Genomic DNA, 16,896 nt, shown 5'->3' on the forward strand with positions numbered 1-16,896 from the left:
TGTAAGTGACATCAGAAACTGTTGTAGGAGGGCCTATTACTTTGAAATTGGATCGTGTCTCCTATATCTTGGTGCTTAACTTAATCAGTAGGTTGTTTTTGAGAGGGAGTTCTGTTTATCTGTCTGGTATATATCCTGAATTCCCACCCCCCAGCATTGGCTATTTTTACATAAAAGGTTTTTTCTTTGTTTAGCTGGTGTTTTCTAATGAAAAAAATGTTTCATTGAAAAATTCCTGGTGAGGTTGAAGGAAACTTGCCTTCAGAAAAAATCAGTAAAATAGCCAAAAGCTCCTTATCGCAGGAAATGTACAGTGCCCTTGTTTTGAGCTATTGTGCAACTAAAGGTAGCTTCGTATACGATTCCAAAGTGTTGTCCCAGAGCAGAGTTTGGGAGGTTTTTACAAGCTTTAGGTTGTTAGACACGGTTGTTTTCAATATTAAAACCAGCAACTCATTTACTGAGTTCTGCCATTGTCTGAGGGAAGAAATGAAACAAAGTTTTGGAATTAATTTATTGAAGAGTTGGAATCCATCCAGTTTCCTCCCCAGTGACTTAAGAGAATGATTCTTGCTAACTTTTTTTATGCTCTAGTATATTTAAGCTCAACAGGTTCAATTTGCAGCCTTTCTGCTGAAGAAGTGAAAAATCGTTTTGAAAAAAGCCTAAGTGAGAATTGTTGAGCGTGTCAAAGAGAGTAATTTCTGCTGCTCAGTAGTACAGTCAAAATATGGAGAAGTCTAACAAATGTGGTAGCACTTAGTCAAATTTCTGCAAGAGATTATGGAAATAAAAACCACAAGTTTGTGTTCCTTTAATCAAAGTTTTGACCTACATGAGTGTGTAATTGTTACACTTAGCTATATATTTCAGATAAACTCAATTTGGAAAGATTTTTACTTCAGATGTACTTGAATATGCAGTTATTTTTAGTTACATGGCTAATATTTGCTTTTTATTGAAAACTCCAAAAATTACATAGTGTATCTACATCAGAGCAGAAAGGGGTATGAAACTGTATAAATCAGTGATCTGTAAAGTAGATCCTTAAGAAGAAGTGAATCCATCACTGCAACAACAGTGAAAGTTTATTATATTAATTGCTTTAGAGCCGCAGTGTTTCAGTAGCCATAGCACATGGCTCATGTGTAGTGCTTTTCCTCAGTAGCTTACAGAGTGCTCTGTGAAGACCCTCAGTATCACTGTCCCCATTTTGCAGATGGGAAACTGAGGCATGGAGAGGTGAAGTGACTTGCCTAAGGTCACCCAGCAGGCCAGTAGCCAAACTGATAATAGAACATAGGTCTCCTGAGTCCTTGTCCGTTGGGCTATACTGCCTCCAGGCCTACTGTGCATGTAGAGTACTGTTCTGGAGGATGGCAATCAATAAGTATTGTAGCTATTAATATTTGTCTTGAATGGCAGCTAAACTCCATAAGAAATTTTTTTTCCCCAAGTTGTTCTACATACACTGCTCTCCTGTATTGCCCTGTATTTGGACCTGCTGTAAGTCTAGTGCTGTTTTTGGCCAGTGTTAAAATTCCCTCTTTCACCATAACGTTTGCTCAGTGTTATGCAGTATGTCATTTAAAATTGTGCACTGTAAGTCAGAGTCTTTTTTCCTTCTTGCCCTTCTCCATGGTGGTGCTGCAGGGGGAAATGAACTTTGTTGCTGTGGTTTAACGCATGTGAAGGTTTGTGTGTTTGATGTATTAATATTCTTTCTCCCCCCAGAACGGGATGGTAACTAAAGATTTGACACGACTGAAAACACTTCTTGCTGAAACAGAGGTAATAATGAGCATATTATTGGGAAAATAATGAGTGGTACCTGAAACAGCTGAAAGGCTTGTTTTCATGTGTCCCAGGAGATCTGGGCTCACTGTGAACATACCAGTTCAAACATTATTGTTTCCACTGGTCTGTCGGTCTTTACCACCTACCTATTCAGGAACCTTTCATCACAATCTTGCATGACGTGTGAGAAAATAGAGAAGGATGCTAATAGGTTGTTGGCTCTCTTGAAGTAGTGAGTAGAAAGAATTCAAAGCATTTAGATCTGTATTATTTATTTATTTAATGTATTTTTCCCTGTTGGAAATGCTTCTGAAGTAATAAACATGATTTAAGAAATTGGTTAACAAATATAAATGCCCTCTCAGTCACCTTTTTTTGTATTAGAGGTTAATCTGTTATGTCTATCGATTGAATTGCCACTTCTTTTTTGGTTTGTTTTTTTTTTTTTTTTTCTTCCTATGCTTTGTCGTTAATTTGGGCTTTATTTTTAATGTAGATTCAAAGCTGAAAGACATCTCAATACAGTTTAATCTTTTGGCCTTTTAAAAACTTTACTGCAGTCCCCATTAAAATGATCACAGCGTGGAATTTGGCCTTGTGAAAAATCTCTAAAATTTTCTTCTAACAATGAGTGGACTCAGTGTTCCTGTCAGAATTCCTTTTATCAGCGGCTGCAATCCAGTTGTTAGGTTAATATGAAATTCATGTTTGTGACTGGAAGTGATTTCAGAGTTCTGATTAATATTTTTGTATTGGTTGTTCTAAAATACATTTTGACAGCAAAGAAGCCAAAGCAGTTCTTGTTGATGAAATTGTTTTGTGTTCCTTTGTAACTGTGTGTTTTTTTTATATAATTGTAGGCAGCTGGTAAAGTACCATCAGGGTATCATGTAGAAGATTTAGAAGAAGGTATGTAACTAAATTCTAAAGCTACTTCATTTGGTAGTGAGAAGGCTTGGATTTTTCTGAATGCTCAGCACTGCATAGTAGTCAAAAAGCAAAAAAGGGGCTTGACTATCATGATGAGCCCTGGGGATTGAGGTAGAACTACCTCATCATTGACTGAATTTGGAGGCAGAAGTTTCTATTTATTGGTCAAGGTGCTGTATCAGAGCAAATTGTTTGAAACTTTCCTTCACAGCCTTTGGACCTTTGTTCTAAATGAATTTGTTAGGGATTGAAAATTAATTTCTGGTGCATAATTTTGCTTGTGTACAAATGCACTTTGGGTTGATGTTTAGAGATACTGGACAGTTACTGTCTGACTCAGAAATACTTGGCAATTCGAAACGTAACCAAAGTTTTGACTCCTCTGCAGGGTCTCGGGATGGCTGGCAGTTCCGCCCTCCACCCCGGGGAGTCACAAGCAGTGAAGAATATACGCTATGTAAAAGGTAAAGTCATTGCTTTATATCAACATTCTCTAAGGGATCGTAACATTTCCTCTTTTATTTAGCTGCTGACAGAATGATTAAGAGGTCAGGAAAATGAAGGTACTTGTCAGAACAGGAGTTGATTTGTTCACAGGTTTTTGGAAGGGTCAGTTTATACAGAAGCACCTCAGTTTATAAAATGGAATCACTAGCTCCGTTTTCATAAGACGGTGGTTTGAGGACCATTTTTCTAGTGACAGGTCAGCATCTGTCTTTTCCCCCGACCTCTTCTAATTTGTATAATTTCAGAGATGTGAAAATTTCCCACAGACAACAGTGTTAGCAGACTGAAGCGCAGTGGAGCGTGCTGTGACAGCAGATAGGGTGCATGCCTTCAGATAAATGGGCTTTGTTGATAAATGGGCTTTGTCTTCAGATAAAAAAATGTTTGTAGAATTTCCCTCTGGATCTCATTATTTTCATTTTGCGTAGGCTCAAATACACAGAGGTGAATTGCTTTGCTGAAGATCCAATGACTTGTACTGGAGCTTCTCCTCCTTGTCTTTTTTGGTCTACTAGTTAATATTGCCTGCAGTTTGTGTTGTTAATTGTCATTACTTACGTAAAACTGTATTAATATGTATGGAGAGGAACCATCATTATGCACTTGATTGTCATATATGTAACTGTTGCAAATATATTATTTTAAAAACATGAGCAGGAATCTGACCTGCTTTTAAAATGACATGAGTGAATCACTGATTTTGGGCTGCTTTTGGCGTGATTTTCTAGAGATGGAAATCTTAGCAACTCTTGCTGACTTTTATCATATCTGGTGCATATTCAGCAATTTTTACAAAGCAGATATTTACAATTTTTAGCTCATGATACTTTTTTGTTGAGTAACATCTATGCCATGTTTCCAACCATTGCTCTGAAACATTTTTTCACTAAAGCTGTAATTAGCTTTATGCACACTGTTAACCCTTACAGTGAGGATGTGCTTTACTCAGCAAATCCATATGAACAGTATCATTTTGACCATAGACTAAAGATTTTAGTTCCTTAGGAGTAGGCAGCTACAGGTACTGAATATAAATTTTTGAAGCTGTGGTTTATTTTTCCCCTGTGTGTTGTAAAGCAGTAGGAGTACAGCATATTTATTCTAGATAATGAAGCTATGGAATTGCAGGAGGTATTAAATAAGAAATTAAAAAAGAAAAAAAGTCTGTTAAAAATACGAACAATACAAACTTGGAAAACTTGCATAATGATGACAAATTTTAACGTAATATACTTTCCTATTAAATAATGAAAAGGAAACCCACTTCATTTTAAATCTACTATGTAGCTAATAAGAACAGGTCAACAACTGTTGATGCTTGCATTCTGTTTACTTTGGGCCATGAAAATAATAATTGTGCTTTAGCATTCTAATGCAATAGTGAATTGGAAAATTTACAATAGAAATATTGAAATTGACTGCCAAGAAAAATATTTTAATTTACAATATATTAAGGAACGTAGCTTGAGAACACCTTTAGTAACATTGTGATATGTATCATGCTTATTTTATTTACAATTCGGGCACTCAAACCTTTAAATACTTAAACTTTTCTTAAAGGAAAACTGTGTGCTAAATCAGATTATAACCACTGATACAACCACTAGATATCCAGGTACTTTTGCTGCAAGGTTTTCATGTTATAGTCAGGTGTTACTTGTTTTTGTCACATAGTTCACATTCTGATTCATGTTATATCACATAATACATGTACTATGGAAAGGTTATTCAGTCATCGATCCCCTTCTGCTGTCTTCATCAATGATGTGGGGTCCTGACTTGCTGTATTAATTTAGTCTTGGTTCATCCTTTTTTACAGTAACTCATCACTGTACGAAGAGATTCCTAATAGAAGTGTACACATAGATATCCACATGAAATTAAAATATAATCATGTTTACAGAGTTTCTATAAACTTAATATCTTGACAGAGATCATCCTGCCTGGCTTTATTTATAATAAATGTGATGCTTACATTAACTCTTATGCAAAACAGCCTCCTGGCCTGATGTTTATTCTGTATATCTAATTCTTTCTTAGTACCTTCAGAACTTAACACCACCCCCTCACCCCCATTTTACTCTTTGTTTTGTCATCTATTTTTTAAGTGCTTCAGTTTTGAACAATGATGAAGGTACAGCTACTGCCTTGTGTTTTATAATTTTAATACAAAGTTTAATTACAAAAGTAGTTCCAAAGATATACAGGCATTTGCTCACACTTGCAATAAATTCTGAGAACTGGAATGCTTAAATTGTATAGAGGCGTTTGGAATATAATTAATTTTGATGCATCAGCACGTGCCATTAGATGAAAAATGTGTGGCTTTAACAAATCCTTAACCTCCACAAAAATAGATGCTTTTAGATGGATACACCCTTTACAAAAAAGAGGATTAAACCTTTTCCTTGAGAGAGGATTTCTGTATAGGTGTATTTAGTGGAAAGGACCACGTGATGTCACTGTTGCTCCAGGAAAAACTGTTGAATGAGTATTCATCAGCTAATAATGTAACTATTGGAGGAAATTGTGCTATATCTTCCCTTTGCCCCTGATTAAGTGTTTTATTTATATTAATACAGTGCCTAGTCATCTCAGGTATGGTCCATGATCTCATTGTGTTAATTGCTGTACAAACACTTGATTCTTTCTTTTTTGAAGCTGGAAATTTCTTAAGAAGACTTGTGTCCCTGTATGTTTCAAAGAAATTTGATATACTTTTTTGGACTTTGCAATAAGAGAGGCTGCTCTCTCTCTTACAAAATGCTGCGTACGTGTATATATTTCCAAATGAGTTCATATGGACCAAACTGCCTTTAGTTCTGTGAGAGAGACTTAAAGAACGTCCTTCAGGCTTTAAAAGTAAAATTTTGATAAAATTCTTTTTTTAATTGGAGACCAAAAAGTTAAAGGCATAATCGTTTTTCCTATTTTATGTAGATTTTTAGAGCAAGGGATCTGCAGGTACGGTGCACAGTGTACTTCAGCACATTCCCAGGAAGAGCTAACAGAATGGCAAAAACGATATGCTTCCCGCTTGATCAGATTAAAACAGCAGAAGGAAAACAAACAGTGTTCGGGCAGTTATATGGAAACCTTGATTGAGAAATGGATGAATTCGTTATCTCCTGAGAAAGTGGTAAGGAAAATATACTACTTCTTCATGTGTTCATATTTAAAACTAACAGATGAGCCTGTTTTTGGCCCTTACTATCAGAGCTGGTCGAATTATTCCTTACCAAGAAATTGTCCAACCAATTTGCTCCAGTTTCCATCCTGCCCTATGTCTTCTTGCAAAGATACCGGAGACTTAGGCTGATTTCTGCAAAGGTACTCATTCTTTTTAGAAATTCGGTAAAGTTTGTGAATTACAGCTTGTGTGTTAATCACAGCTTGTTCATTTTGCATATTTACTATCCCCAGTGCAGGATGGGTCAGCCAAGTCTTGCGGTATTGTTCCTGTTCCTTGACTAGATGGCAGAACTTTTTAAACTGGAGAACAATAAATAGCGAAGCTTTTATCACTTAGTGGAGAATACTCTTGTTTGTGCGTGGCTCCTTTTCTTTGCCTGCAGCTGCAGGCACTTGTATGAAGAACAGCCAATCCTCCAAATGTTCAAAAAAGTTTGAATACCAAAGAGTGTGGGGTGTGGATATGATCAAACTTAGCATGTTTAGAATTCCAGAGAATGTTTTTGTGGCATTCGACCAGCTCTACTTACCACTGACCCTAAGGAGTTTTCGGTCCATCTATTGTGGATTAAAATCTGGGAAGAGTGGACTTTATGCAAAATGCATTAATGAGTAGAAAGCCTGATCCTAGTTTCCTGGTGTCTCTAGTAGTCTCATTGATGTCAGTGAGATCTGGGGTCGTCTGGAAATGCAGTGTTTGGGCCTCATTGTATCAGATCCTTCTTTCCAAATGAAATCATGTTCTGCATAAAGATTTACAATTAAGTTGGTTTTTGAAAATAAAGTCCTGTGGTTAATTGTCCTTAAATGGTTATATTCTTTGCTTACACAGTATTTGGCTTGCTTGTCTCTCTGAATTTGCACTTACTTTCATTAATTCCTACGCAGGACTTGCATCAGTCCTGCACAATCTTGGAAACCCTTCTTTACGCTTTCTGTTAAAAAATACAACCTTTTCTGTTAAAAATACTGCCTTTTCCTGAATGTTTTTATTTTGATACTGTTTGTAGAAGTTTAATGTTACCTTCTTTTTCTTTTAATCTAGCTTAGTGAAAGTGTAGAAGGAGTGAGAGTAGAACATAATCCTGAGCTATCGGTAACTGTCACCACCAAAAAGTCTCATCAGATATGGACATTTGCTCTCACTTGTAAGGTAGGACTACTTATCTTTTGAAAGTGAGTCAATAATAACTCGAATGCAGCCCATAGTCTTTTGAGATTAAGATTTCAATTGCATAATTCTTTTTAAAATGGAGAAACTTCCTAGCACCATCCCTTCTCTCTCTCTTTTCCTCAGCAGCTTTGGCGATTATGTGCCAACTGCCCAGATTTCTAGAAAGCGGGCAGGACTTGTACCTGCTCTGAGAGGCTGAGAGTTCTTATAAGCTCTTGTTATGTGATTGAAAATGAAGATATTCCTGAAATAATTTCAGTTTTCCAACATACTGTCATTTCAACCTTTGCATTTTTTTTTTTATAGCCTGCAAGAATGCTGTATCGAGTGGCATTGCTTTATGATGCCCATCGTCCACATTTTAGTATCGTTGCAATATCTGCTGGAGACAGCACTACCCAGGTATCACAAGAAGTTCCAGAAAACTGTCAGGAATGGATAGGAGGAAATATGGTCCAGAACGGAATAGATCATTATATATACAAAGTCAGTATAGCCTTTAACACAGAAATCTTTGGAACTTTTCGCCAAACTGTTGTGTTTGATTTTGGATTAGAACCAGTCCTCATGCAACGAGTAATGATTGATGCTGCTTCAACTGAAGGTAATGTATTAAAAAATTTCTTTGGAATAGTGGAAATCTTTCCTGCCATCTCTTTCCTTTTCACATTTTTGGGCAGAACAGCATCTGTATCAACAGCTAGAATGTCTTTTACTGTATGTTATGTTCATCATATATATGAATATAAATAATGGACAAAAGGTTCAGAGAGTCTAAATAAGGCAGATAACTGGAGTATGACTGTTACTCTGTGTTGGGATATGGCTCCTAAATCTTGTCAGAATGCTAGGAATTTCTAGTTTGGTATGTGTCTGAAGTCAGCACTGGAACTTAAACTATGTTTACGTTTTTATAAGAATTCTTGTATTGATGAAAATGTTAAACACATAGAAGAAGGTCAGTAGAGAGATGAAGTGCTTCTGTATAAGAATACACCTGGTAATTCATTCGTTAATTAAAGCAGACTATCTGAGAAGTTGTTTTGGTTTTTATTTTCCCCTTGCAGTATCTGACTAGGGTTGTCAAAAGCAAGAGGCAAAATACAGGCTTGTAACTCAATGAATTGCTGTTGACATGAATTTTGAAACTGTAAAGAAAGTGTAACTATATTTTTGTGTGTGTTCAAGTAAAAAGAAAAAATACCTGTGTTGCTGTAAAGGTTGTATTCTGTTGGTGAAAGTGATCTGTGCCTCTCAGTTCAAACCTGGAATGACTCCATTATCAGAAAGAAGTCAACAAATTGAAAGATGTTTGAAGGGGTGCAAAAAAGAAGGAAGCACTTTGATTTATGGGAAAAGATTGAGAGCTAAATATAGTTCACTGTCACTTGGCAGCAAGCAAGGGAGTGGGATAGAGTATGGTTATTTTTTATGAAAATTTGAGAGATACAAACACCAAAGAAACAGAATTGTAGCATTGTGATGTAAGCAGGAAGAAGAAGAAAAAGGAAAAAGAAAGATGAAACTAAGAAAACAGCAGTTTTTTATTCCTGGCCTTTATTTTCATATAACAGGTTAACGTTTGCAACATTAACAAAAAGAAACTGTAAATAGCAAATACCAGAGATCACGAACTGATCTTTCCAGATGACCCAAGTACTTGTAGCCAAGAGCAGGAAGACTGTACAAATTGTAGTGTCTCTTGAAGCAGAGAATATTGCATTGTGAATGAGAAACTATGCTTAGAAGCAAGGCTGTGGTCTTTTCAGGAACTATTATATGATCTCCATGAAACAATATGGGTAATCACAGCTGACAGACCTCCTAAGACATTGAGTTTGTGGAGAATAGGTGTCCTTTTATTGTAAACCTGTTAAAGAAAACCAAGCCATAACTTACTTGCAAAGTCAGAGTTACTGTCAAACCAATCTGTGGTCTGGATCCTTGTTGGCTTAAACTAACTGGTAACCAGAGCGATACAAGGAACAACCAATTCAAGTCGATGTGAAAGTGGTGGGTGAAGTTGGGATAGCACTCTCTAGCATTAGTTACTGATACTTCCTTTTCACATGTTGCTGGCTGTGTGCAGAGGGATACTGAAGTCTTCAAGCAGGTTGTTACTAATCTTTATTTCAAATGAAAAGAGTGCTAAGTGCTTTACAGATAAATATAAGTACAAAATCCTGGGCTTTTTGTGAAGGTAATCTAAGGAGTGTGTAAGCAGGCAAGTGAGAGTGATAACTATGTTGGATGTGGGTCCAATTCCATTGTTTCTTTTACTTTTGGAATATGTGGACTGGGATCTCATGGAAGTGCTTTTCAAACAGAAAGCTGCCTGAGGTCTCTACATTTGCATGTACTTCAGGGCCCTGTCCAGATATCTAGTCAGGAAAGAAAGGTCAACATTAAAATATCTTAATGGGGGAGCCTCCATTATGCATTTTGAAATCTTTATTTGCTGTGGAAGAAGAGAACTAAGAAGTTTTCTGTGCACTAAGAATGTACCAAATGCTCTTTACGAAAGGGTCACCGTATGCACAACCTGTGCCAGGAACTGTTTATGTCAGGCTTCCAGTGGCAGCCTCTAGTGCTGGGAATTAAGTGGCTGTCTTTCTAGCAAACAAGAACTCAATCCCAGCATAATTACCGAGCTTTTGTGATCCGAGGTATGGTTAGTACCAGAGAAAGCTTCATTTATGGCGAGAGGATTTCAAACATAGAAACCAGACAAGCATGGACTTTTTCTTGCCATATAACTGTAGCTACCAATATGGTTCAGGCTCAAAGTAGATGTTTAAATGTGGCTTCTTAGCAAACGTGTACTTATGAGATGAGCCAGTAAGATAAGCTACATTCCTGTAGTCATAGTCAAGCTGAACTGAGATTTCTTTTGCTAAGAAGCTGTTTTTCTTCTATTTAGAATAAAGACAGTCAAGATGATGTTAAGTACTTAATTTGAATTTGAAAATGTCTTTTTTGCACATTTTTTCGGCGTTGGTGTGATATCCTGGATACCTATCTTAAATCTTACTCAGAGATAATACAGTAAGATATAGCTTCACTATAAATGCCAAATATTTTCAGCTCTGCAATTTAACTGCAATTCTGTTAACTGATGCACTGTTGTCATAGTGGTTTTGTGGTGTTAATGGATATATTTTGGGTGACTGTAGACAGTGCTTGGTCTTCTGTCATTTAAGCTATGTGGTCCCTGAAATTAGGGTATACTGGAAAATTAATTTGCTCTTAATTTTCTAACTTTATATTGTGTTAGGTTACATTTCCAAAGTTTTGCCTAGCAAACGAACTCTAGCTATATAATGCCACTGTCTGCAGAATACGGATAGTGCGATACTGTAGAATTTTTTTTAAAGGCTTTCAGAATGATTTCTTACCAGTTAGTTTATCAACTTGTTTTTATTACCTTCTAAATTTTATAGTATATATTTTAACGTTCTTCACTACTTTATATTTCTGAAATGAGATGATGTTGCAGTTAGGTCTTGAAAGCATATTGAGATGCCAAATCCTTCAAAGTAGCTTGCAATTAATAAAATAAAAGTGCTTTCCTTGTTTATCTGTATTCATTCTATTTGCTTTCTATGGAATATTTTATTTTCTGATACTGTTTGAGAGCCTGCTTGCTCTCTGTGTATACCTGAAAAGTAGGGACGGTCATTACTAGCAGTGAATTTACTAAAGCTGTTGTAGGCGGAGGAGACTCTTACCTACATTTAGTTCATTATATCTAACGGGATTATTTTTAGTAGTGGGTTGTTTTTGTGTTTTTGTTTGTTTTTTTTTTTTTTTGTTTTGTTTTTTTTTAAAATAAAAACCAAACATACGGAGTTTGAACTTATTTCCTTTCCCTGTTACATGTCTACATCCAGATCTTGAATACCTGATGCACGCACGGCAACAGCTACTAACCACAGCTAAGCGCTGGGATTCTACTTCTAAGACTATTGTAGAATTTGAGCCTAATGAAACTACTGAATTGGAGAAGAGCCTTCTTACCAGATACCAAATCCCTCTGTCTGCTGACCAGCTATTTACACAATCTGTGCTGGACAAATCGTTGACCAAGACCAACTATCAGTCACGGCTCCATGACCTCCTTTATATTGAGGAAATAGCACAGTATAAGGAAGTTAGCAAGTAAGTGATACCTTTGTAAAAATACCTCTTAGATATTTCTTGCTGTCCTATTAAAATGGGGATGGCAACTTTTTTCATTAAACCTATATGATTGTTTAAGATACTAAGTCTTCCTGTTTCTTGGAAATGAAGTTGAATATGAGTCTGGAAATGGTAACTTTTGAAAAAGGTCACTAGCGCTTAACAAATGTAATTTACTGATACTCATTTAAAACAAATCCATGTATCAGTCTATGCTTATGATTGGAGGCATTAAACAGCTATTATACAATGTTTTATTAATGTCTGGATAATAATTATTTTTGTTTATAGTTTTTTGGCTCTCCATACAAAAATATACTAATTATAGGAGTCACAGTTCTTGTTCCTTGGTGAAAATAGGTTATAGCAAAGTAATATATGAAATCTTTGTGTAAAAGACCTTCCTAATAAAAGGCATATAGTATACATTTTCTGTTTGTTTTGTTCTGTAACATCTTTAGGTATTATGTACATATACAATTGGATTAGCTGCATGAACATATACAGAGTTAGGAAAAAGCTGTGAGCTTCCCACGTATAGACTCTCCCAGGGCCTTTTTTCCTGTAGTTTGATATTTGTGGTTAAAATTTTTGCATGCACTCGTGCTATGGAAGAGTTTTGAAGTATTGCACTACTCAGAATGGAAAGTCAAAAAGGAGTAACTTCCCTTTAACCTAATTTGGTAGCAAATTTAGTTCTGTCAATTAATCAAGTTCGAAATTAGAAATGTCTTTAAGATGAACCAGAGCTACAGAGATTCAGCTGAATCACACCTCTAGAATTTAGGAAGAAAATACTATGAGTAGTTGTATTTCTAATGCTTTTAAAGCAGAAAAATGGTTCCATTTCTATGATTCTATGAAGGGCAGTGTATTTGAACTATTTTTCTTCATATCTTTCATTGCTGCTGCGTTCTGCTCTTGAGCTGGAATCTAACATATGGAGGAATCATGCTTGAACACTTTTCAGCGTACAGAAATATGCTCCATCATACACATTTATAATCAGGTTGACTTTTCTAAGGCTTTTTAAAACAGAAGTGGGTTTGAAGTAAACATTATGAAATATGATATAAAAGTAAACAATGTTTTTATTGAGTGCATTTTCAGATTGAGAATTACACTCATGCCTCTTAGGAAACCAAAGAGCAGCATGCCTGTAGAAATGAAAGAGTAATAAGTGTATTCTGTGTGTAATGCTTCCCCTTTGGACAATTTGGGGCAGCGATAAGTTATTGCTCTTCTTTTTCTATCTAGTAGATTAATAAAAGTAATTTTTAATAATGTTCTTGAAGTCTTCTGTTTTGCTAGTGTTGATGACAGAAATATTCTTTTGATCTTGTAGCTGACCCACTTTATTGCAACAAGGCTCAAACTAGCACACTGTTCCGATCCTCTGCGGCTGAGATCACACACTTGGTATTCTCTAGTGAAGCGTCAGGGTTGCAAGCCTAGAAATGGGCCCAGAAATACAAATGCAAGTGGGTTGTAATACCTCTAAGGCGGTGCTATGAGTGAAAATGTTTAGGCTGCTACTCTCTAATGGTTTTGTGTATGTATGTCATAAAAGTAGTAGGGTTGTCAGCATGGTCTCTTATGACAAGACTGGAATAACATGAGTGTCTGCAGTTCAGACTGGAGTGAATTGTTGGGTTTTAAGAATGTTGATGATTTCTCGCTTTCTAGGAAAACACTGTTTCAGACTTTACCTGGAATCATCTGAGTGGAACTACTGAAAAGTATTGGATGAAGGTTGCAGTGGCTTTAAAAAGTCTTGAACTCAGTTATAAGGGAGTTCATTCTGGGTAGTCTCAGAGAGCTTTACTTTTAAGTCCTGTTTATTCTAATGTTTCAAGGGGCATTTATAAAAATGACAGCACATGAGTACATCACAAAATAGAGTAATAAAGGTTAGAATAAAGGAGCCACTGCTGTCTAATTTCCAAATGCAAACATACTCTGTAAGAAAAAAGCAAAACAATGTTCTAATCTTGATACTAGTTTGGTTTTGGGAAGTTTTGCCCTACGTACATCTGTTGATGGTTTGAAAACTCTTCCTTTCTCTCTTGCACATTCAAAAGAAAAACAGCATATATTTGTTAGAGTGGCTAGAACTTATATGTGATATTCTCTTGTACGAACGTAAAATTGTGTGTGAGGTGACGTAGCTCCTCCATGCAGTACGCTGTCTGCTACCAGAATTACAGAGCAGATTTATCCTCAGGGCTGTGAGAAGTTAAAATACTGGCTTTGATGGAAAATAAATTTGCTTTTGTCATTACTATGTCTTACATTTACCAGTACGTAGGTAGGTGTCACGCTGCACACCCTGTCTGAACTCTGCATGTGTAAATGTAAGCAGAAATGTGCTAAATGTACTTTTAAGAAAGTGTTATATGGGGCTTTGTTCAGAAGGGGTTTATTTGCCTTTTGGGAATTTATTGTTTGCATTGGTACTGGATGGATTAATGATTTATGAAGTCTTGTTTAATTCGTGTGTTTTTAAATACGAACAACAGGCTGCTTTTTTTTTTTTAGCTAGTTTCATTAACACTGCAATTTGGCTGGGATTTTGCAGTGCTTAGGAGGAAATGTAAGGTTTTGTTTGTTTGATTTGTGCAAGCCTGACTGAAAACCTTATTTTGTATAAACCTGCCAAGCAAGGGTGAGGAATGGGTGAAAGAAACAACTTTTGATTTTTTTTCTTTAATTCTAATCCTCAAAGGATTTTGTAGTTTAACGGTTTGCCAGAAGGTGTCAGCTTACTCAATAGAAGTTATGATTCCCTTTAGCCCAGCAGATGCAGTTTAGTCATTTAGAAAGACACTAACTTGTGCCTTGTCAGAATAGCAGTAATACTGTTTTCCAGCACGTTTTTATAAATCCGAATTTGAGAATGAGCTGATGCATATTCAGTAGCATAGGGATTCGACTTTAGGAAAGTTTTAACAAAATAAATTCACAATAGCATGTGATTGTATCTTAGTAATAATGCTGAGCTCTTGGTTACTGTGTTAAATGTTTTATATAGTATTTTAATAATAATCTGAATAAGGCATGAGCTGTTTGAGATGTTGCTAACTTGCTGATAGCTGCTTTGGAATAGTGCAGCGCTTGTGTAGACGAGAGCTTGGTTTTGTTTTGGGTTTTTTTTTTAGCACATGTGGAAATTGGAAGGATTACACTTAATTCTAGTGTGCTCCCTGAAGTACATGCTTTTGAGTGATTGCTTTAACTGTAGCTTTTGCAGTAACCTGTGTGGTTACTGATGAGCCGAACAAATCTGTGCTCAGTAAGAAGACATCTCTTGCTTTTTGAGGGTGGAGGAGTGTGAAATTTGAATGTGACTTAATGCCCACGTTATGTAAAGAAGCAACTATTACCACAGGGGGGCAAACTTGGAGGTTTTTGTGCAAGACTCATGATTTGCCATGTATGAGAAAAATATATTTGATTCGTTTGGAAGGTGTTTAATTTCCAAGAGAGCTAAAATATTGGATTTTATTGTTATGATTTTTGACACTACAGATAAATTACTAGTTTATTAGTTTAAAATAGGAAATGTAAGAAGATCAACACATCATATAAAACCAGTATGAAAATGAAAAGTATTATAAGAAAATGAAGTTTTTAATGAGATTTTATTTTATTTCTGAAAACCTTTGGTTTTTCACTTTTTCTGTAATTTCTTGCAAATTCAGGAAAACCATTGTTGATGAGTAGAGGGCAGAATATTGTTAGTGTGAGAGACTTTTTTTTCTTTTGTTCTTTTTAAAACCAGGTTGAAGCAATCTGTTTAAAAAAACTCCAGCACTCTAGGAGGAAATTACTGTGTGTTGGTGAGAGATCAATAAAATGTGCTAATAAGTCATGTTAATGTGTTATGCATGTGACTTCTAGAAAATGGTGACTAGGAAGAATGAATTTGTTACGTCTCTGATTACAGGAGGAACTTGCTGCTAATAGGTATTCTGTGGATAGATGGTTTATATGGCTGAGCCTGTGATGCCATTCCCTCATTTCAAATAAAATTCTCTCATTTTAATGCCTACATTCTAATTTTTTTGAGGCATTTTGATCAATCCCCCTGAATTATAGGTATAATACCATCTACCTTTTAAGATGTAGATTACAGCCTTTGGTGTGCAGCCTGGAAGAGATACATGAAATAAATAGGAATCTTACTCTGTTCTTTGCCTGCATGTCTCTCCTTGAATATCTAACATAAGCTTATAAAGTACTTAAGTTTTACTGCTTTGGGACATGCACCACAACTCTGATTCACCCTAAACTTATTTTGATCTCAGAAAATCTAATATTTGACTCTGTCTTGCGAGAGTTCTTTTTTTAAGCTTCATAGATGTTGATTCTTTTGAATATATGTTTTATAGGCTATAATGAAAAGGAAAATATGTAAATGTTCAACAGCTCTGTACTTACAAAGGGCCAGTTTGCCTATACCTGTTTATGTTTAAAAGTTGTACATTCAGAATGTAAGGCAGTGAATCTTCAGTCTGAACGCATGAAATTTCTGAATCTGAGAGCATTTTTCTGGCACTGACTTGATGCTTTCTCACTTAGGTTCAACATAAAAGTGCAATTGCAGATTGTAGCAAGCTTCATGCTCACTGGTGTTTCTGGAGGTGCAAAGTATGCCCAAAATGGACAACTTTTTGGCCGCTTTAAGCTCACTGAAACGCTTTCGGAAGACACTTTGGCTGGACGGCTGGTGATGACCAAAGTCAATGCTGTTTATTTATTGCCTGTCACTAAAGAGAAGTCAGCACAGACCCAAGGAACCAAAGAGAAGGTTTATGAAGCAGCTATCGAGGAGAAAACAAAGGATTATATCTTCTTGAGGGTATCCAGGGAATGCTGCGAAGAACTTAATCTTCGGGCAGATTGTGAAATGCAGGTAAGTCTGAGTGGAAGTGGTTTTGGTATGGGAACTGTTTGCATTGTGACTGTTTTGGTTCCACCCAAAATAATTGCTTGAAGATGTGAAAAGGAATTTTGTTATACATAATCATACACAGAAAGCAGAGCACGGATAAGAATTTCAGTTAGGTGAAATATTTTTATACATAAATATACATGTATATGTGTGCATGTGTTGT

The 16,896-nt window shown here is 36.0% G+C and overlaps 1 protein-coding gene across 5 annotated transcripts in view; it reads left to right on the forward strand.

Annotated features, from left to right (window-relative positions):
* Positions 1–16,896, forward strand: part of HELZ (helicase with zinc finger) — an 87,025-nt gene that overhangs the window by 22,745 nt on the left and 47,384 nt on the right. For all 5 annotated transcript variants that reach the window (XM_068413184.1, XM_068413185.1, XM_068413186.1 and 2 more), the window contains 8 exons: positions 1,735–1,791; positions 2,658–2,706; positions 3,116–3,191; positions 6,175–6,373; positions 7,472–7,579; positions 7,907–8,204; positions 11,491–11,758; positions 16,361–16,694. In XM_068413184.1, coding sequence (XP_068269285.1) covers positions 1,735–1,791; positions 2,658–2,706; positions 3,116–3,191; positions 6,175–6,373; positions 7,472–7,579; positions 7,907–8,204; positions 11,491–11,758; positions 16,361–16,694 — 1,389 coding nt within the window. The remainder of the gene's footprint in view (positions 1–1,734; positions 1,792–2,657; positions 2,707–3,115; positions 3,192–6,174; positions 6,374–7,471; positions 7,580–7,906; positions 8,205–11,490; positions 11,759–16,360; positions 16,695–16,896) is intronic.

This window comes from Nyctibius grandis, chromosome 15, assembly GCF_013368605.1.
Source record: "Nyctibius grandis isolate bNycGra1 chromosome 15, bNycGra1.pri, whole genome shotgun sequence".
Taxonomy (NCBI): Eukaryota; Metazoa; Chordata; class Aves; order Nyctibiiformes; family Nyctibiidae; genus Nyctibius; species Nyctibius grandis.